At 69.9% G+C, this 21,301-nt stretch overlaps 1 protein-coding gene across 1 annotated transcript in view; it reads left to right on the top strand.

Annotated features, from left to right (window-relative positions):
• Positions 1-21,301, top strand: part of HDAC4 (histone deacetylase 4) — a gene marked incomplete at both ends in the record, with an annotated part of 57,348 nt that overhangs the window by 6,125 nt on the left and 29,922 nt on the right. Inside the window, 5 exons of the mRNA XM_084228203.1 lie at positions 8,054-8,298; positions 12,634-12,784; positions 17,219-17,339; positions 19,003-19,124; positions 20,517-20,648. Of these exons, the coding sequence (XP_084084329.1) occupies positions 8,054-8,298; positions 12,634-12,784; positions 17,219-17,339; positions 19,003-19,124; positions 20,517-20,648 (771 nt within the window). The remainder of the gene's footprint in view (positions 1-8,053; positions 8,299-12,633; positions 12,785-17,218; positions 17,340-19,002; positions 19,125-20,516; positions 20,649-21,301) is intronic.

Genomic DNA, 21,301 nt, shown 5'->3' with positions numbered 1-21,301 from the left:
CACTGGAGTACCCTCACCGCCCCTGGGCCGGGCATCGGGGCTCCGGCCTTGCCTCTGTCTCTGTGTGGCGGGAGGGGACGCGGATGAGGTCCTGGCACTTGCCTTGCGGGTCCAGGTGCCAGGCACTCACCTTTCTGCCCCTCGGACTTGGCGCCTCCGCCGACCCGTCCAGCTCTGAGGGCCTGAGTGCCGCGCCTGGCCCGCGCCTGCTGCTCTGGGACCTGCTGGCCTCAGACAGATGTCCCCCCGATTTCACATCTCAGGGCTGGGGTTTCCCAAGGCTGTGTGGGGATGCTCCCCATCCTTCTTGGCTGGGCCCCCTGGTGAGCTCGTCCGTCCTGGCCCATCAAGCCCAGCCTGGCGCCTCCTGACCAGGGCCTCGAGCCCCGCCCATCCAGGTGTCCACTAGCTGCTTACCAGGCACCTCAGCTGAGATTCGTCGGGTGGGGCCCCACTCGCCCCAGCCTGCTCTCCTGGACACAGGGGCGCACCCTCTGCCTGCAGAAGCCTCGAGGCGTGGGCCTGCTCCTCTCCCATCCCACACTCGGCAGATGCTGTCAGGAACCCCTTAGACTCTGCTAGGGGGGCTCGGGCCTGACCCTGGACTGCGCACAACTCGGCAGGTTTCCCGAGTGTCCCTGGGCCGCTGCTCAGCGGGGCGAGACTCTGCGGTGGGCCCGGCCAGGTCAGGAACCGAGTGCCGAGCCTGGTGGCCTCCAGGGCCTGCTGCCCCTCTCTGGACCAGGCAGCGTGTCCCACCCCCACCCCCGGGCCTCTCTTCTGGACCCCTAGCCTGATCTCAGTCAGGAGGCCAGGGGTGCTTGACAGCCCCCCACCTCCCTGCCCTGGTTCAGAGCCTGTGATGGTGCGACTGTGGCAAAAGGTCTTGTCCCTAGGATGGGAGCTCGGGCGGGCCGGCTGCGGGGGTCCAGTGGTGACAGATCCTCCAGCGAGGCGGGCGGGCATCGGAGTCGGGGGCCGTGAGTGGAGTCAGAGGTCACACAAGGCCTGTCCCCCGCCGCTCCCGTCACGCAGCGCCTGAGCCTGACGGGATGGCGGCCTCCGTCAGGGAGAGTGGCCTTGCTGTGAGCCCCTTCCAGCCTTGCCAGGCCCTCGGGGTCTCTGGCCTAGTCCCTTGCTTCAGACACAAGGGTCATCCCCGCTGGGGCCCACTGTGACCTTGCTTCACCCTGGCCCCGGTTATCCGCTGACCTGGCTCCAGATGCATCTTCAGCTCCAGCCTCTGCGTCTCAATCAGTTCTTTGGGAAGGAGCTGGTTTCGGGAAGAGGCGTCGGCTGCGTGGGGTCCTGGTAATGCTGCAGGGCGCAGCCCTGGCCCTGGCTTCAGGCCGAACCCCCAGGAAATAGAACTGTTGTCTCTGGTGATTTGAGCGGCTGTTAGGGCCTTTAAGAGCATTTTTGTCTGTAAAAGAGGTTTTATCCACACGACCCTGGACTCAGCGGCCCCGACTGAGCTTTATCTTCTGCGCTCGGTGCCCAGAGCGGGTTCTCTCGCCAGGCCGAGGGTCCTGCCTGCTGTAGACTTGTCTGGAGATCCACTTGCTTGTTTTGAAAGACGAGGCCTGCCGCCCTGGGAGATGTCCCCGAGGGGCGCAGGGCCGCTGGTGTCTCCACCCTGACAGCAGGGTCGCCCCAGCCCTCCCCGAGCGCAGCTGCTGATGGCAAGGGTATGGGGCTGGCGGACCCTGGGGCAGCGTCTCCACGGGCAGGGGTGTGGGGCGGGCGGACCCCGGGGCTGACGTCTCCATGGGCAGGCCCAGTGGCCCAGGGTCCTCTTCCCAAGGTTGGCATGTTGGTAGCTCCCCTCCTCCAACCCTGCGGGGCAGGTGGCCGGGGCAGGTGGCCCGGCCAGCCCCGAGCCTTCCAGAACCCCGCAGCCTCTGGAAGCCGGACTTCCCGTGCTGCAGCACTGAAGAAAGATCATTTGCTTCCGCCTGTCAGGAGTTTTCATTTCAGGTTACTCTTGGGTTGGTCAGTTTCAAGTGGAATCTAAACGAAGGTCCTGAGAGCCGTGGCTGAGGTGACGAAACCCGGAAGATTCACCATCACGGAGCCGTCTGTCCTGGCCGTGCGGCGCGGAATCAGGGAGGTCACGGAGGTCACGGCGTCAGGGGAGTCACAGAGTCACGGAGGCCACGGAGTCATGGAGGTCGTGTCTTTTTTCTCCAGGGCCTGACTCGCCTTGCAGCCCCTTTCTGCAAGGCCTGTCCACAGAGAGGCCTTCGGCTGGGCGTGCGCACGGCGCTACGGTGGGCTTCTGCAGACCTCTGGGCCGCGGCTGGCTCTCGCGGCCCCTGGCCCGTGGGGAGGGCTTGTGTGTGCTGACCCTGCTCCGCGCCGCGCAAGCGGGCAAGGTGGAAGCAGAGCAGGCCCCGCCCTCTGAGGTCAGGGGACAAGCAGGGAAGCCCAAGCAGCCGCGTCTGCAGGCGATCGGAGGAGCCGGAGGGAAGAACATGCCTCAGCGTGGACGGGAGGAGACGGGACGTGATTCCAAAGCAGACACGCCTGCCTGGCCCGCGGGCAGCTTTCCCCAACAGAAAGGTTGTTTCTGGTGAAAATATGAATTCGGGAAGCACCTACTTTTCTGGGTAGTTAAGGGAGGATAAAAACGTCTCATGAGCCTGCAGGGCCTCCACCGACCTCAGCTGGAAACAGCCACGTGCCAGCGCCACCGTCTCAGGAGAGCCCCTGGCTACAGCTCGGGAGGCCGGTGCCCCGGACTGCACAGCCCCCGGCGGGCCCTGCTTGGAGGCAGGGGTGCGGCTTTCCCGGCCCTCGCTGCGGCCCAGGTGGCACTGCTGGGCCGTTTATTTCAGCCTCTGGAAGGATCTGCCAGCGACCTTTCCTGACCTGCCTCCGACCGCCTCCTGTCTTCTGTCAGACCTGCTCTAGGACACTGGTTCTCTGGCTTCGGGTGCGTGTCCAGTGGCTCCTGGGCATGCTGCTTCCTGCGCCTCTGCCGCGAGGCGAGTCCAGAACCCGTCGATCCTTCGGGCTTTTGAAATGGACAGGCCGGAGCTGGCATCGGCGCCCATGGTTCCACAGGCATGACTGCCTAGCGCGCCTCCGGCCTTCCTCGCCGGTGCTTGTGCGCTCACAGGGCGGCTTCGCCGCGGCGGCTCTGAGAGTGCACGGCGCTGGCTGCTCCTGTCCGTCCAGCGCAGGGGTCTGCATCCTCCCATCAGCACCGGCGCCAGAGGTCGCGGCTCCCGCTCAGCGCAGGCGGGCGGCTCCCGGGCCCCCGGGGCGGTCCTCCCCCTCCGCTCTTGCTGCCCGTGGGTGACGCTTCTGGTCTCCTCCCGGCCTCGGGCGTCTAGGAAAGCGCGCCAAGGAGCCGTCACGCTCATCGCCAGAGCGTCTCCACACGCCTGGAGGTGCGGGAGTGGAGCCGTGTGGGGCCGCCCCCGGGAGTCCTGCCCTCGCCCTGGCCTGGGCGCCGCCGGCCCGCCCGCATCTGCCACCCTCGCGTCCCCAGCCGTGTGCGGTGCCATCCTGCGCGCCCGCTCGGTGACCCCGGCCCTAGGGGCCCGCGGGCTTGCCCTGGCGCATCTCGCCGCGGTGCTTGTCCGGGGCTCTTCGGCCCTCCCCGGGGACGGCCCCGCGACTCTGCACCCCTCGTTCCCGAGCCCGCCGTGGATGTCGGGACACGGGCCGTGCACCCGCGGAGTCTTCAGCTGCCCTGCATGCCGCTCGCTGTCCCGTCGCGGCGCCCCTCGCGGGTCTCCCCTCCTTCCCGGCGGGCTGCGCGCAGCCCCCCACCCTGCTTGCAGGGGTCCTGCTCGCGCCTCCCTCCCGTGGGCCCTGCCTGCGCCCGCCCTCCTGGGCTCTGGGCTCTCTGGGCGCCCCGGGCCGGGACGCGGGCCTGGACCCCAGCGGCAGGACAACCGGCAGGTCACGGGCGACCAGGAGAGCGGCCTGAGCGCCGGACGCCTTTGTGCTACCCGGGGCCGGGGCCGGTGGGTGAGAAAGGAGAGGCGCAGGCCAGCGCCGGGACAGGGCCCCTGACGGTCCCGTGAAGAGGACCACTGCCTCCCCTGGCCCACAAAGGGCTTTTTATTTCTTTCACAAGGGAGCGGGAGCCCCTCCGCGGAGGAGGGTGCGGGGCTGACCTGAAAGCCCGGGAGCTGCAGCTGGGGGAGGCGGGGCCGCGTTGTGCCGCCCTCCGGGTTGGCAGCGCTCGGGGACTCTCCAGGGTGCCCCCGGGCCAGCGAGGACGGCCAATTTGCAGAGAGCGGGCGGCCACGGTGCGGGCAGGCGGGTGGGTTGGGGCCGCGGGGCGACGGAGGGGCCCATCTGAGGGGGGCCTGGGAGACGGCGTCTGCCCCCGGGACTGGGGTCCCAGCCGGCGCTGCCTCCCGCCCGCCTCCCTTCCTGTGCCTTGCGAGCCCCCTCGGTGTTGGGGCTGGTGTTTCAGCCTGAAGTGAACAGCCTGCCCCTCCCTCCCTCCCGCCACGAGGGGACACAATGCCCATCCTGCCGTCCACCCTCGTGGCCTCAGTGAAAGCACACAGTGGAATCTTCCAGATTCTGTGTCTGGCCGGTTTTATCCTTTATGCCCTCAGAGGTCTGTGATTGATTTTGCTAAAAATAACTTCTCTCTGGTGCCGGCAGGCAACTCCGAGCAGCCCCTGGGGGCGCAGGGCCATGGGAGACCCTCGCTGGTGTGGGGAGCACCCCCCCCCCAGGTGACTGAGACACAGGCTGGCTCTGAGCTGGGCCTGGGCAGCCCGCGGGGCGGGGGGCTTAGACTTTCTGCCCGAAGAAGCTTCTTGAGCTGCAACATCAGGGTGTGGTGTGAGTTGGGTGGAGGCGAAAACCGACCCGGCGTGGAGACACCCGAGGAAGGGCCCCACATCCAGCAGCCTCTTGCGTGCCACAGGGAAGGTGCTTTCCTGGGCTGCGGCCGCACCTGGCCGCGCTTGTGGGGCCCTGGCGGGCTGAGCCGCCACCCCAGCCCCGGAGCTTCAGTGCACAGGACTGCGGCGTCTGCGGCTCCAGGGCCGAGACCCAAGCTGAGCTGGAGGGGAACCCGGGTCAGCCCCAGCGGGACGTGCTGCGGGGGCCACCGGAGCCCACAGACACGACAGGAGCAGGGCCTGGGCCCCGCCATCCTTCCGAGGCCCCGTGCGCAGATGCCACCCGGCCCCAGCCTCCCCCACCTGCTCGGGCCAAGGGTGCCCAGCGTCTGCCCCGCCCCTCCAGGCGCTGGGCTGGAGGAGTCTCGGCCACGCCGGGGCGGCCCCTGCTCGTCTGAGTGCGTCATTCCCCCCGGGCCTCTTGCCAGCCTCTCCCCAACAACAGCCGTCCCTTCATTCCCACCAAGGGCCCGAGCGGCCCGCAGAGGGCCTGACCGCGTCACGGGGGCCCGTGTCCCCTCTGACGGCCGCGCATTCAGAGGAGCGCGGGGCTGGCGGCTGCCGCGAGGAGCTCGTCCTGCTGGGCTGCCGTTCCCGCCGGCTGAATCCCCCTTTGTGCCCTGCTGACGTCAGCGCTGCTCCCGGGGCACGGCCTGGCCGCGGCTCCCAGGCCGCCCAGCGCTCCCCGGGGCCTGTGCTGGTGGGCTGCGTGCTTTCAGCGGGGCGGCCGCCACTTACATGGGGCCCTTTGCGTCAAATGCCCCCGCGGCTTCTGCCCGGGGCCCCTGGTGTTTCAGCAGCTTCGGCTGGGAAGTGGCGGGGGTCGCGGTGGGCGCCCGCCTGGTGAGCTGGCGTGCGGGTGCGCGGGGCCCTGCCGCCTGCTGGGCGCCTGGGAGTGCAGCCCTTCTTGGGGACCCTCTCTGCTCCCCGCACACGCCCCGTGTGCGGAGGGTGGACATGGCTGCGGCTGCTGTGGCCAGAGCGAAGAGCCGGTCATGCTCTCTGCCTGCTTTGTTTCTGCTGAGCTGGAAGTGACAGACGCGGGGCTCCCTGCCCACCTGACGAGTGGGCATGGGGGCGAGGCTGCTACAGGACGTGGGCGCCCCGTTGGCCTCAGCACCCGCCTCCCCTCTCCCTGGACACCCCGTCTCTCAGCAGACTCGACTCACTGACGGGGCCTCGCCTGGGAGGAGGCTGTGGGTGGCATCCCTGGAACTCCCAGGATGGCACGTCGCAAATGGACCTGGGTGGGTGCTAGAGCGCAGCCTGCCCAGGGTTGGCCTGGCCACCTGAGCTGCTGGTCAGCCTGCCGTGTCCGGCCACTGCCCTGGGCCTACCCACAGCCACCACTACAGCGCCAGCCCCCCACTGTCAGCCCAGGCCCTGTCTAGCGTCCCCCTGAGCCCCCACCTAGACCCGGGCCTCTGGGGCACTCACGCTGCACCCCCTGTCCCAGGACATGGGCCGTGGGGCCCTCCCACCTCCATCAGCCCCACACCCGCTGCAGCTGGACCGGGAGCTGCCCCACACCTGTGGTGGGTGTGCCCCTGCAGAGTAGGTTCATGGTCATTCAGAGGTGGCAGCAACTAGGTGTCTCTGGGCCTGGCCCCTCGGGGCCAGGAGCAGGAGGTGCCGAAAGGAGTGGGCTTTGTGGCCAGAGACCCCGGACCTTAGTGCCCTGCAGGACTGGGCCCGCCGGGCCCCCGCAGTGCAGGCAGCAGTTTTGGGTTCTCGCGCTGGTGCCTTCGCTGAGCCGTCGCTGCCGGACAGACAGGCAGCTGGCCGGGCCTGTGCGCACCAGCACCACGCTGACCCCTGGCAGAGCCCACCCGGGCCTGGCGCCTGTGGGCCCAGGACAGGCAGGCTGTAAGGACCCGGCCCGCAGGGGGAGGTTTTGTGGCACTCGGCCAGCCCTGCCCAGGAGGTACCCGGGGACCCACGGCCCTGTCCCTGCCCTCCGCGACCTGCCCGGCTTGTCTGCCTTAAAATGCCCCTCAATCCTCCACACGCTAAGTCCAGGACAGTCACAGGCTGAGAGCAGGGGCGGGCAGAGCCGAGCCGGGCCGTGCTGCCTTTTGTGATGAAGCGAGCCCGGGCCTGGCGCTGTGGACTTGGCCATCCCGGGCACGGCCGCCGCACAGGGCTTCCTGGGGTGTCAGACATGCACCTCCTGGCGTGGCCCCCCTGACGCGCAACCGGAGGAGGGTGCGTTTGACAAGTCAGGGGTGGCGCCTCCTGCTTTTGGGGAGAGACGAGAGGTCAGGCGCCGCTGGGTGCTGCTGCCGGCTCTCAGAGCAGGAGGGTTTGAACTGCAGACGAGCAAATACCGAGGCTTCCCCGTGCCCCGGCCGATCTCCCCCACCGAGGCCTCACGCTCCCGGTCACAGCTGCGCGCCGGTGTCGGTAGGTACCCAGGCCAGTGTCCGTGGGCCCCTGGGGCGCGGCGGCGATTCTGCCTCGAACCAGGCACCCCCCCGCACCAGCCACGCCAGCCGTGGGTGCCCTGACCCCGAGCCCCACGCCCACCCCGGGCAGCCATGCCCCTGGGGGACGCCTGGGCAGGTGGGGCTCTCGGGAGGGGGTGCAGCGGAAGGCAGGCTGCCCCTACTCAGCTCTCGAGGGCCCTGGCAGAGCAACCCGGGATGGTGTGTTTGGGGAACTGGCGGGGCCGGGTGGTGTCCTGGTGCTCGGGCTGTCTCTAGCTGCACCTCTGGTGCCTCCCCCGTGTCTGCGGCCGGGAAGGGGCGTGGCTCTGGGCCAGCACGTGCTGTGTGGGCTTCGCAGCGTGGGCTCGCGGCCTCTGGGTCCACTGTCCTGCGGGGCCCAGCCGCGCCGCCCGGCGGCTCTCGCACTCAGTCCTCGTCAGCTTGGCGTCCTCGTCAGCCTCCCCCAGCCCAGGTCCCCCAGGCGCCTCGGTCTCTCCCCCTCGCCGGCTTTCCCCAGTGCTCTGCGGAGGCCAGGGGGCTCAGGCCTGTGAGCACATGGGGCCCCCCGGGGGGCGGGGACCAGCCCCCGGACCCCCCGACCTTCTGCGTCTCATCCTTGAGGAGAGGAGCCTCTCACGCCCGGGTCGCGCCCCTGACCTGTCAGCAGAGCGGGGCCCCGGCGTCTGAACAGCCCAGACGCGTGCCACGCAGGCCCGCGGTGACCCCGTCTGTGCTGTGCTCTCTCCGCAGTGGACGTGGCCTCGGCGCTGCCGCTGCAGGTGGCCCCCCCGGCCGTGCCCATGGACCTCCGCCTGGACCACCAGTTCCCGCTGCCTGTGACGGAGCCCGGCCTGCGGGGGCAGCAGCTGCAGCAGGAGCTCCTGGCGCTCAAGCAGAAGCAGCAGCTGCAGCGGCAAATCCTCATCGCCGAGTTCCAGCGGCAGCACGAGCAGCTGTCGCGGCAGCACGAGGCCCAGCTGCACGAGCACATCAAGGTGAGCGCCGCCCGCCTCGCGCGGGCCGGGGCTGGACCCTCGGGGCAGGGTCCCGGGCCAGTCACCCCACCATGGCGCCAGGGGCCAGAGTTGGGGCACCCCTCTTGATGATACCGGGGGCCAGAGCTGGGGATCCCCCTCAGTGGTACTGAGGTCGAGCTGAGGGGTCTCCTGGGGGGTGCTGGGGGCCACAGCTGGGGCAGCTCCCTTAGTGGTACTGAGGTCCAAAGCTGAGGGGTCTCCGTGGGGGTACTGGGGCCCAGAGGTGGGAGATCCCCCTCGGTGGTACCAGGTCCAGAGCTAGGGCACCCCCTTGGTCACACTGGGGTCCTGGGCCGGGACACCCCTCCACTGTGGGGACGCTCACATGAGGCCCTGGACTCCTGAGGTCCGGCAGCAGCCGCGGTGGACGGCCCGGCACAGGGGCGGTGCGTCTGCAGGAGAAGCGCGTCTCCGGGTAGATGCACGCACAGGAGGCCGCGACAGCGGGACACCCGGGCCTGTCCGAGACGCCACCGCTCCTGGCTGGGGACGCTGCTCAGCCTCCCGCCGGCCTTTTAAAATCAGAGCCATGTCAGGGCTTTGTTTACGTTGAGATGGAACAAGAGAAAAGGAACATAGGGTTTTTTTTTAATACTTGCTCTCTGCAAACACCTGATGGTGGGATTGGGCTGGAGAGTGGCCCGTGGGCGGGTGGGTGGTGTCGCGGCTGCGCCGTGGGCCTGGCTCTGGGTCCGAGGCCGCGGGCTGGCGTTGCCGTGACCCCCAGAGGCAGCTGTCAAGCCCAGACCTCTGCTTCCCGGAGTGCACGGGCCGCCGGTGCCTCCAGCCGCGGGAGACTGGGCCTTTCTCCCCGCCGTGCCTGGCTCCTCCGGACCCGCGGCTACCACCGGGCCGGGCTTCCCCCTGTCACCCCCGCGTGGCGCGTGCACACCACAGCCCTGTGAAGTGCTGGGGCCGCTGTGGCCCTCTGAGGGCAGGCCCGGCAGAGGACAGGCGGCTGTGGGTCTCTCCACGCACAGTTGCGAGAGCAGCCGGGTTCTGGGGCAGCGACATTGGGGTTTATGTAACAAACGGGGAGCCCAGGGAGACCGAGGCCCCGAGTGGCCGGCTGCCTCACCCAGATGGAGTCCACGCGGTATGCAGAGTCCCAAGCAAAAGCCGCTGCTCCAGAGGGCACCCGTGGGCCGGGGCGCATGGCAGCCAGGGGGGCTGGCCAGGGCAGGCAAACCCCCATGCCCCGGGGGTGGGAGGCCCAGGGATGTGCAGCCTCCAGGGGGACCATGCAAGGAGCAGCCACACCCCAGTGCAGACACCGGGACCGTGCATGGGCCCCGTGGGGTGCAGGGCCCCGTTGGGGCGCAGGCCGGAGCCCCGGGGCCGTGATCTCCCCTGCCCCCCTCAGGCTTCTCCATGCTCCGCCAGGGCCTGTGCTCTTCCCAGGGCCGCTGAGTGCCTGGAGCACCTGGACGGGCCCAGCTGCACTCACCTGGCCTGTCCCCGGGGACCCCGCTGGCTGTGGGCCTCCCAGAACCCGAGACGGGCTGCCGTCACCCCTGCTCGTGCGCCTCGGGGGCTCGTGTCTCCCTCCCTCTCAGAGCTGGGGAGAGCGGAGCGTCAGCGCGCTTGGGCCACATTTCAGCAGGAGTCTCCTGAGCCGGTCGCCACCGCGGCCCCAGACCTCCGCGGAGAACCCCGAGGAGGGAGGCAGGCGCCCCGGGACCGCCGGGACCAGGGCGTCGCCCTCGCAGTGTCCTCTGGCCTGGACGGTCCCGGGCTGGGTGGCCGACAGGGTCTACAGTGACAGGGGCGCGGCTCGGGGAGCTGCTGCCACCTGGCGCCCTCGCTCTCTGGGTGTGGCTGCGTTTGTGGAGTCGGGGTCATGTCACGTTGGCCGTGTGGCTCGTGTGTCCTGCGCCCTCGCGTGTCCTCCGCGCCCTGCAGGGAGCTGGGGTGCGGGTCAGCTCTGCTCCACGGCTGCCCCCACTTTCTGCTCCCCGGCGGCCGTCCAGACCCTCAGAAGCGCCGGGTGGAGCCCTCTGGTGCCGTGGCCCGGGCCCCATCGCGGCCCCATGGCTGCCGGAGCACAGCTCTGACGTGTCAACTTTGCCTGCGGCCAGTTCCTGCAGGGGCCAGAAGCCGCCCCTGCGTGACCTGGGGTTCCCCGGGCCCCGCGGCCCCTCCCCCCGCAGCCCATCCCAGCCTGTGCGCCCCGTTGCTGTGGGTCTTTCTGCCACATCCTCAGCGGCGTCCTGGGCATTCAGGACACTGGCACGGTCAGCGTGTGACAGGCCACGGCACCTCCGCTTGCCGTGGATGACCTGTGGCTCCTCCCGTCTATGCGAAGCTTCAGTTTCTCCTCAAGGGCTTCCACAGGGTTTCTGTCTGTGACTCGGAGTTTCACATCTTCGGTGATGACTGGAGTGTCTTCCTGTTACTCCCCTGGCAACCCCTGTTACTCCCCCGGGACACTGTGTGGCGTGGGCACCCACTTCAGTTCTCCGGTGCTGGACCAGGGCCTGCGCTGCCGCTGTGGTGACCCAGCCTCTGTCTGAGGAGCACCGAGCCCCGGCCTCCTCTCTCCTGGTGAGACAGACGCAACGGAGGCGGCTCAGGCCTGGCAGTCCCTCCCGCCCAGCTGGAGCGCGCCCGTCTTCCCACAGGGACGCTGACCCCGCCCCACCATGTGTCGGCGGCCTGGGTCCCGCGGTCAGCGGCGCCGTGTGTGTCTGGATGACGTCCTGGTGTGGGTTTGGGCGACATCGAGGTGTGGGCGGTGGCATAGCCCCTGGAGGTGGGCGGGGGTCCCTGCAGCGGCATCCCCACCCCACCTGGCCCAGCCACCCCGCCTGTGCCCCCACGCCTGTCTGGGCAGAGGCCCCCAGAGCCGTGGTGTGGTGCCAGGGCTCTCCTGTTCGGCCACTGTTGGGCGTGGACGCAGTACCGCCCACGGCTGCAGATGAGGGTCCTCGCGAGAGAGCTGAGGCCCAGGCACCGACACCGACCACACCGTTCAGGAGAGGGGGCCATGGCATGGCCGCCTTGCAGGGGCGGGGCCCAGGGTCCTGGTCAGGGGCAGCCGGTCAAGGTGAGAATGAACAGGGGAACAGCAGCAACTGACCTCCGGCCAGCCCTGCAACGTCGCCAGGAAGGGGGCTGCAGTCAGGAGGGGCGTGGACAAAGCAGAGGGGGGTCGCGACCCCACCCAGTGTTCCATCGGCAGGACTGTGTGTGTGTGTGTGTGTGTGTGTGTGTGTGTGAGTGCGTGTGAGAGTGTTAGGTGAGTGTGTATGGGTGTGGTGTGAATGTACACGGGAGCGTGTAAGGTGTGTGTGGTGAGTATGAGTGTGGCTGTGGCTTGTCCGCGACCCTCGGAAGCGTCCGGCTTGTTCCTGGCTGAGGGCGCCTCTTCCTCGCGGTGAGGGTGCTGGTGGGACAGCCTGGGTGCCGTGACCTGCTCCTCTGCCCCCGCCCCCCACCCCCGCGGCTGAGGGACCCTCGTGCAGGCTCTGGGCTTTCTGGGTCAGGTCAGGCCTGGGTCTGCGCCCAGGGCCACTGCCTGCGCTGGCCCGGGGGTGTCTAGGAGGCGCCGATGGCAGAGGCCTCCAGGCCTGCGCCTGGCCCCAACTCGCCGGCCCCATCTGCCCAGCTCCGCAGAGGCTCAGCTCGCGTCCACCCCCCTGAGCCGCTGCAGAGCGCAGACGCGGGCACCTGCGTGGGCCCCAGGACGCCGTCTGCTCTCCTGCCACCTCCCTGGCCTTGAGGTCAGTTGCTGCCGGAGCCGGTCCATCTGGAGCTGCCAGCACGAGGCCTGGGAGAGGACAGGGTGACGCGGCTGGGGCGGTGGGCGGCGGGCGGGATCCGCGCCTGCTCCCAAGGGCCCCTGAGGCCAGAAGGGGCTGATGCTGGGGGAAACCACCCCTGGGCTGGCCCTGTCACTCTCCCATGCGCCCGGTCAGCACCGCCGACGGGGCCTTCTCCTCTGTGCGGAGGGACGGGGTTGGCCGTGGGCGCGCTGCCTGTGTGCGGCCAGAGCCCAGCGGGCGTGTCGCAAGCCGTGCTCCGGGTGGGTGGCCGGCGCCTCTTCTCCCTGGAGTGACACCAGGCGGCACGCGTGTTTCCCTCCCGCCCTCAACAGGCTTTCTTTTCAGTCTTGACGTGGGGAGGCCGGGCCCAGGCCTCGGGCAGCCCTGCCGGGGTGCAGGGTGGACGGGCTGGTTCCCGGGAGCGAACACAGCTGTGCTCACGGGCAGGGCCGCCGGCCAGCGGGGCCGGCGCTTCACGGGGCGGGGGGGCTCCTGTGCAGCCGAGGCTCATGGTCTTTGTCCCCCACAGCAACAGCAGGAGCTGCTGGCCCTGAAGCACCAGCAGGAGCTGCTGGAGCACCAACGGAAGCTGGAGCGGCACCGGCAGGAGCAGGAGCTGGAGAAGCAGCACCGGGAGCAGAAGCTGCAGCAGCTCAAGAACAAGGAGAAGGGCAAAGAGAGTAAGTGCCCCCCGCGGCTCCCTGCCCCCCGCGGCTCCCTGCCCCACACCCCCTGCAGCTCCCTGCTCCCTGCCGGCCCCAGGCACAGGGGCAGCCACGGCTCTCTGCGTGGGGCTGCAGGGGCATCTGCACGCGGGGTGGTCTGGCGTTGGCGTTCTCTGTGCCCTGCGGGCAGGGGCCATCCCGGCGCTTCCCACAGCCGCTGAAGCACACCCGTGTCCGCGGGGTCTCCGAAGCCCCTGCTAGACAGCGTCTGGTGAGCAGGTCCAGGCAAGGCGTGGGGGCCCCGGGGCAGCCCAGAGTGCTGCGCCCTGCAGACAGCCCCGGCGTCTCCTCCAGGAGCCTGCGTGAGAGGCAGCGGCGGGACCCAGGCAGGGAGGACAGGCCCACAGCTCTGGCCCTTGGGGTGCTGCCCCCACAGGGACCCCTGCCTGCCCGCCAGGCTAGTCCACCCCAGACTGAAGTCTGCATGCTGGCCTGGGTGGGCTCCAGGGCTACTTGCTCCCCGCCTCACGGGCAGCGGCGGAAGTGGGCACCCCCGTGCACACCCACCTCAGCCCTCAGGTCCTACACCCACCCTGGGGCCGCCGCCCTGCCCCCACCCAGCAAGTGCCACCTGTGTGTGCCGACAGCTTAGGGTGTGGTGCACCCCACGTCATCCCTCCCCCGGGGCGCACCTGTGCACCCCCACCCTGGAGGCCGGGGGCTCGGGCGTGGCCATGTGCAAGTGGACCGAGGACGCTGGACACTAGGACGCGTCCCCAGGGCATGGGGGCTGCCCTCGGGTGTGTCCCGCCGGCACAGTGGGCTCCAAGCGCTGACCAGGCGTGGCTCCTGCGCCCCTGCTGGTGTGTCCTGTCCTGCTGTGGACGCCGCTTCCAGGCTCCAGGCCGCTGAGCGGCACCGCCGGGTGCAGACACCTTTGCTCGTGCTCACCTGGCGGGCGAGGCCTCTTTCTGCCACGGGGCTCCCCTTCCTGGCCGGGAGCTGCTTCGCTCCAGCCCCTTCCAGGCTTCGCCTCTGCGACCGTCTCCCTCCTGGGGCTGGCGCCGGCCGCTTCCCCAAGGCTGTCCCGCTTGGGGCGTCTCTGAGGAGGCATGTGGCCCCGGCAGCCCGGTTTGCACACAGCCTGGACACTCGGCTCCAGGCAGCGGCTCGTTCCTCCAGACCCACGTGGTGCTGCCTCGCGCCCCAGGCGAGACCCGACGGGCCAGAACCGGCCGGGAGAGCAGGGCCACTGGGTTTCAGCCGCCCTTGCGCCTGAGGGCCCTGCCCCCAGGTAGCCAGGCCGGCCCTCTCCTCCGCCTCGGCCAAGTCCAGCATCGGGCCTGGAGCCTGCAGACGGCGCTGTCTGTCCTCGGCCCCGTGGGGCCACAGGGCGGAGGCCCGGCCGGACTCTCCTCCCCGAACTCCTGGCCTTTAGGTCTGTGTGGGTTTAAGTGGAATTACCAGGAGCAAAAGCCTCCGGGCTGTGTCGCCGGAAGGGAGCGTGCACAGCCTTGCCGCCCTGCGCCTGCGCCGGCTTCCCTGGGGCCGCGTGGCGTCCGGCGTGGTGGCTGGAGGGGCCTGTTCTGGCTGGGTCGTCCTCGGGCGGTATTTAGATCGCAGAATCGACATTTTGCCTTTAATTATTCCTCATTAGATGTGAAGTATTTCCAAATGGGATTTGTGCTATTTTGAAATCCTCCCTTCCGAAGGGAGTTAAGTAGCTATTAAGCAAATTCAGTTCTTCAGTTGATCTTCAGCGTCGCACCAGCTAATCCTAAATCAGGGAGGCGTTTATAACCTAATCTGTATCATTAAGTCTATTATTTTGTACATTTTAACAATATTGTCCCTTTGGAAGAGAATCTCGCCTTCCCCGCAGCGCGGGGCTGGTGTGCTCTCTCGGCGCTGCGGCTGCTTTTCCTTCCTCTGTGACTCGTGAGCTCTCGGCGGTGGTTCCCTCGCCAGGAGCGGCCCGGGGCGTCGTGCGCCCTGTGGGGGCCGCCAGCTCGGGCCGCGGGGGTGGGCAGCCCGGCGGGAGACGCTCCGGGCGGGTTTGGGTTGGGGACCCGCTGCTGGGCTCCGCAGGCAGGGGCCGGCCGCGGTGCCCCGTTCCCTCCAGGTGCCTCGTGTCCAGGCCCCGCTGGGCAGCCAGGCAGGGGCGCAGCACGTGGCCGTGAGGGCAGCAGCTCCAGGGTGGTCATTGGGGAAGCTCCTGCTCTTCTCTGCACAGCGGGCTTGATGCCCAGTGCAGGGGAGCCCTCTGCACCTGTGTTAGGGCTGGGGGGTCCCAAGGGGGCGCCCCCGTTTGGGAGCTGCCCCCCCAGCACGCTGCCCAGGGACAGCGGCACCCGCCCTCCAAGGGGCCTGGGGGCCTCGAGGGTGCGGGCGGGGGCCGTGTCCCGAAGGCCCCGCTGAGCGTCTACTGAGGCCACGCACGGCCGGCGAGGGGCTGCTGGGACGGGCTTGCTCACCAGACCCTGCCGGGGACGCCTCGCAGGCACGGAAGACGCGGCTTGAGGAAACACCGGCTGTGCACGTCAGAACCACCTCGGGTCTCCCCCAGGACAGGGCCGCGCGGCGTCGGGTGTCCCCTGCCTTGCTCCTGCCGCCGGCGGCCAGGCTGTGCGTCGGGGCGCATGGCCTGCGGCCCTCGGCGGGGTCTCGCCGGAGGCAGCCTGGGCCTCAGGTGAGCGGCCCTGGCCCCCAGGGCCATCGGGGCCATCGGCGCCCCACGCCGGGCGTGGGCTGCGCCGGTCGTCAGCACCTGGAAAGCACCTGCGTTCAGTCGTGGCTTGTCATCGAGGTTCTTCTTAAACGCTTCGTGAGAGGTCCCGTTACATTTGTCAGCGCTTACCGTGCCTCCCATTCTAAACGTTGTGCTGCTTCCTCTACGCCCGAAACCAGCTCGTGCTGCTGTGACAGGCGCAGGCCCGGCGTCCCCAGCTGGTTCTCGTCAGGCCGGCGGCGCCCGGCGGCCGGGTCCCGTGGGGCAGCTGTGACCAAGGACCCGCGGGGATTCCGATGCACGTTGAGAAGGACAGTCCGACGGAGGCTGTCCTGCCCGGAGCTCTTGGAGCTGACGCAACTGGCCTCCCTGGGGCTAACAGCTGGGCCACATGGGAATCGGGGGCTGCTCCAGGGACCCTGGGGCCAGGCTGGGCGGGGTCCTGGAAGTGGGGTCCATCCACTGGGGCGTGTGTGGGGCGTGAGGCAGAGACCCTCCCAGGCAGCAGCCAACCTGTGTGCGGCCAACGGGACCCCGCCCGGCCACCTGGCCGGTTCCTCCAGCCCCTGACTCGTGGCAAGGGTGCTCCCTGCCTCACGGCCCCCCACATTCCCTGCCCAGGTGGCCAGCCCGGGAGAGGGTGAGGGGGCTCCTGCGGCTATGGCTTGCTCTCTGCAGAGCCCTGACAGGGGTGGGGCTGCCCTCCCCGAGGAGAGTGGCCACCGTGCCAGTCGCAGTGAGCTGGTATGTTCCCAGCAGCCCTGCCGGGGAGCGGAGGCTAACACGGACCATGGGCGCCATGACAGCAGGCGCTGAGAGCGCGGCGGGTGGATCTGCCCGGGTTGGGAAGGACGAGGTGACGTAGTTTGGGGACCAGCGTGGAGGACAAGCAGCCCCTTTCCTGGCCGAGGCGCGGAGGGCTGGCCTCGCGGCCGTCATAGGAGGCATGACGCTTCCTTCCTCGCGCTCGGGGTGTCTGCGGCAGTGCCTGCCCCGGACCCCTCCCTCCCGCTCGCGCAGGCCCCGCTGCGGGACTCACCCGGGAACCCTGTGCGCCCGGGCTGTGTCTCGGCAGGTCAAGCCCCGTGGTGTGGTGGCTCACGCTGCGGCCCTGTGGCCCGGGGCGCTCTCTCCATGAACCCCGGGGCACGTGCGACACTGACAGGGGAAGCCTCCTGGGTGAACTCGGGGTCACATGGTGCCCCCAAGCTGGAGGGTGGAGTCGGGACCAGGCCCTGAGCTCCCGACGTGAGCTGCACCTGCACCAGCATGTCACGGGACGCCCTGGTCAGTCCACCGGGGGAGGCCCCGGATGCGTGGTCTGAGCAGGCCTCGAGGAGGCAGGCGCCCTGTCTGGCTCGCATTGCTCTGTGCCCCGACGACGAGCATCTGCTCTCAGTGCCCTGGTCTCCAGCTGGGCCGTGGGAGCCGTGCGGCCTCAGATCCACGCAGCACTCGGCGGGGGGTGGGGGGTCTGTCCGGGCAGAGCAACCGCGGGGCATCGGGGGCCCCGGGAACCCACCGTCCCTGCTCTGGGGTTGTAAGACAGGCTGCCACCTTTGTGGGAGAAGAAACCCCTGTCAGAAGCAGATTTTGTGTCACGTGCCAGGTCTCCGTGCTGGGGACACCTGCCTCTTAGGTGTCACACCTGCTGTCCTGGGCAGAGGCCCGTGCGCCCCTCCTGGCGCCGCCGCTCCTGACCCTCACGTGCCACTCCCTAGGCGCCGTGGCCAGCACAGAGGTGAAGATGAAGCTGCAGGAGTTCGTGCTCAACAAGAAGAAGGCCCTGGCGCACCGGAGCCTGAACCACTGTGTCTCCGGCGACCCCCGCTACTGGTACGGGTGAGTGAGGCGCCGCATTCCCGGCCTAAAGCGCATGCACGGTGGAGGCCAGGGCCGCCCCGTCGGGGGCGAGAGACGCCCGGGCCAGCAGCAGCCACGGGGGCACCAGAGCCTGCGGCCCGCGCCCTGGCAGCCATCCAGAGGTGCAAAGGCTCACAGGCCCCGCCTGGCCAGCGTCCACGGCCCGTCCCGAGCAGTGTGGCGACTGCTGGGGCCACTTCAAGGGGAACTCGGGCCGGGGCATGGTCCCGGCTCTCAGGAGGGTCTCCAGAGTCTGCACCCAAATGGCCCAGGCGCCAAGCCCACCTCCCTGGGGACCAAGCCCCAAGGCATGGGGGGCCATGTCCAGGAAGCGGTTCTCTCCCACCTCCAAGGCCCCGGGTCCTGGGGGAAAGCCGGAGGGTGTTTCGTATCAGGAGGTGCACGCCTCGCCGGGAGGAGAGTGACTTTTGAGCCCCAGATGGACAGTCACGGCTGAAACCCCAGCAGCCCGGGTCCAAGCGCCCTGGCTCAGGAAGGCACAGTGTTGGGACCACCGTGTGGCCTGCAGGCACTCTCCGCACAGCTGCCCAGCACGACAGCCCGCGGGGCCTGCCCCCAGGGGGGGCCCTTGACGTGCTGGGGGAGCGCTGTGGCCACTCACGGCCGGTGGACCCATCTGGCCTCCTCGCCCGGGGTCATCAGCCCTGGGGTTAAAGGCGGGGAAGCTCATCGTCCCCGGGGTTGCAGCAGAGGGCCAGAGCTTGGGGAGAGGTGAAGGGGGCCCCCAGGATGCTCGCTGAGCACTGCAGAAAAGCTGGGTGGGGGTTCAGCCTGGGGACAACGAGGGGCCAAGGAAGTCCCTCCTCAGCTGCGCAAGATGCCGGGGCAGAGGGTCCGGGCATGACCAGCAGTGGGTGCACAGGAGCTCTGCGAGAGCACCTGTTCTAGGGAGACAGCTCTGACGAGATCGGGCGCGTTCAGGGTGGTATGGCCGTAGACTAGGGAGACAGCTCTGGCCGGGGGTCCGGGCGCCGTGGGAGGCGGGCCTGGTGGGCCGGGGTGTCGGGCGTGGTGCCCATGTCGCTGGCCTGGAGCGAGACTCAGGGCTGCACTGCGAGGATCTCCGAGAACGGGCAGGAGGTCAGGCTGCCGGGAACCAGGACGCGATGATGGGCTTGGGGGGTGGCCTGGGACTCCCTGGCTGCGGCGGCGGGGGGATCGGTCCCGGGCAGAAGCAGGCTCTGAGCAGGAGGAGCAGCGGCGCGCGCCTGCCGAGAGGGCGCGGTGAGAGGAGGCCTGTGGGAAGGGGTCGGCAAGGAGCCCCTGGGTGCAGGGGGGCAGGGAGCCGCCGCTTGGCACTGCTGCCCACAGAACCTGGGACGCCGGTGGAGCGGGGCTGGTGGGCGGGAGGGCCTGTCCCCCGAGCGCCCGCGAGTCTCCCCCGCTCCCTTGTCTGCATCGACGCATCACGGCCGGCACGTGCCGGTCATCCCAGCACCCCCAGTGAGGCCCAGGACCCCAGCACACCTGTGGCCGCCCCCCTGTCTAAGCCAGAGCCAGGCGAGGCCGCGCCAGCCGGGCACAGGGCGGTCACTACCATGGCGCTGGCGGCGGGGAGCTGGGGCGCGGCGGGGGTGGCTGGGGCGCGGCTGAGTAGCCTGCCCGTGCCCTTCCCCACCAGGAAGACGCAGCACAGCTCCCTGGACCAGGGCTCCCCGCCGCAGAGCGGGGCGTCGGCCGCCTACAACCACCCGGTGCTGGGCATGTACGACACCAAAGACGACTTCCCTCTCAGGAAGACAGGTCAGTGTGGCCCCCGCGGCGCTGCCGAGCCCACGGCCTCCAGAGCCGCTTCCGCCGAGCCCACGGTGCCAGGCGGCCTGTCTCCGCGCGGGGCGGCCGGGCCTGGGCTGCCAGTCGCCTGGGTGGGCTGGGTCTGAGCTGCAGTGCCAGTGAGCGCGGGGCCTGGGGGGGGCTCAGCTGTGGGGTGGCCGGCTGCGCGAGGTCCAGGGTCTGGCTGCGTCCAAAGCCGTTGCACCGGCCGCCCCGTGGGAGGCCTGGGGAGCCACGGCCAGGGCCGGGCTGGCCATTGGTGGCCCCTGGAGGACTCAGCCTGGCCAGTGTGACGTCACCAAGCCGTGGGAGACGCAGTGGCCCCTGCTGGGCCCGTGTCTGGAGGAGCACATGGGGCCAGTGGCGAAGCTGCCCTGGGCAGGGCTTCATTGAGGCGCGGGGGCCTTTATGAGACAGTGGGGGCGGCTTGGCCCCCAGCTGGTGCAGCCTCTTGTCCTGCTGGGTGGCTGTTCTATCTCGGGAGCCCCGGCCGCAGGGCCGTCTCCCCGCACCGCCTGCCCCTCTGGGACGGGGCTGTCACACCAGACGGGCTCAGCCAGGGTCCCTTGGGGGTAGCGGGCCGGGAGGGGGCCTGGGCCTGCTTCCCCTCCCCACAGTGGGGCTGGGCACGGCCGTGGGGCCTACACCAGACGGGGCACCTTCTCCCAGTGCCCACGGTCACTGTAGCGGGGGACGCAGGGAGGAGGTGGGCGGAGGGCCTCACCCCGAGTCCTTCCCAGCGAGGCTCAGGAGTCACCGCTGCCATGTACTCACACCCCACCCAGAGCCGCACGGGGCCTCCCAGGACAAACCAGGCCCAACCCCCCAAGCCCGGCGTCTGCCACCAGGACCAGAGGTGCTCTGCGCCCGTCGGGGCGCCCCCAGCACTTGGCTCCTGTGGGTCCGCGAGGCAGCGCCTTGACCACACCAGACCCCTGTGCCCTAGGGCAGGGGCAGCAGCCTGAGGGGCGCGCTGGCCGGCATGCCCGGAGGCTGGGGCGCCCGAGGGGCCTGGCTTCCAGTGGCTTCTCCAGGAGGAAGTCTGCAGTCAAATGCTCTACCACTGAGCTGTACCCCCTCCAGGAGGAAGTCTGATTGGTGGTGGGCTGGGTGGTGCAGGCATTGGGGTGACCTGCAGGGCCACGCCCGACACCGTGCCCGCACACCTGTCTCCTCGCCTCCTGGCAGTGACCGCGGACACCCCCAGCTGCAGGAGGCGGCCGGGCCCGTGCCTCTCACCCTATAGTGGACGGAGGGCGTTGCCGTGGCAGCGGGGCCCGCGCGGCCGAGCTGGGGCGTGGGGTTGGTCTCCATTGCCTGGGACTGGCGCGCTGGCCCTAATGGTGCCTCCCCCTCACGCAGCCTCTGAGCCCAACCTGAAGCTCCGGTCCAGGCTGAAGCAGAAAGTGGCCGAAAGGCGGAGCAGCCCCCTGTTACGGAGGAAGGACGGGCCGGTGGTCAGTGCTCTGAAGAAGCGCCCGCTGGACGTCACAGGTTCGTTGGCCCAGGGGCCCGTGTCCCCGGAGGCCCGCGGGTGCCCGACGTGGGTGCCTGCAGCTGCTGTGCGGCCCGGGGCGCTCGGTCGCCGGAAGCTGGTATCCACCAGCCCGGGGCGGGGCCCTCTCCCCCGGCTGGCCGGAGGAGCTGCGGGAACCTGGAGCTGAGGTTTCCCTGAAGGTGCCTCTTCAGGGGTCCCGCCCTGGGGGTGCTGAGCCCCTCGACCTGCCCCGGGCGGCTCTAGCTGGGTTTCTCTTTGCTCTTGGTCCCCCCTAGTGGCGACTCGCGGAGCCGGCGCTGAGAGGCCCGCCCTGCCCGAGGGCGCAGCTCTCCTCCCGCACTTCCCACACCCCAGGCAGGCCCTCGCCCCCACCCCCTCCAGAGGGGCCACTTCCCGAGGGCGCATGTCCCTGTCTGCACACTTCACTCCGGGGGGGGGGGGGGGGGGGGGGGCTCGGGGCGGGGGGTGCGCAGAGGCGCCTGCCCTGCGCGCGGGCGTGACCTGCAGAGCCGGTGCAGGAGGTGAGTGTCCTCCAGGCCGCGTCCTGCCGGGGCTGCCCCCTCGCGGTGGGGTGGGCGGGAGCCGCGTGTCCTGGTGTCAGGGTTGTGCTGTCAGGTCTCCAGCGGCCGTGCCCACGCCACCTCCCCGC

This window comes from Talpa europaea (genome assembly GCF_964194135.1).
Source record: "Talpa europaea genome assembly, chromosome: 1".
NCBI classification, from domain to species: domain Eukaryota; kingdom Metazoa; phylum Chordata; class Mammalia; order Eulipotyphla; family Talpidae; genus Talpa; species Talpa europaea.
Note: the sequence above shows the minus strand (reverse complement) of the source record. Positions and strands in the feature narration are given on the sequence as shown.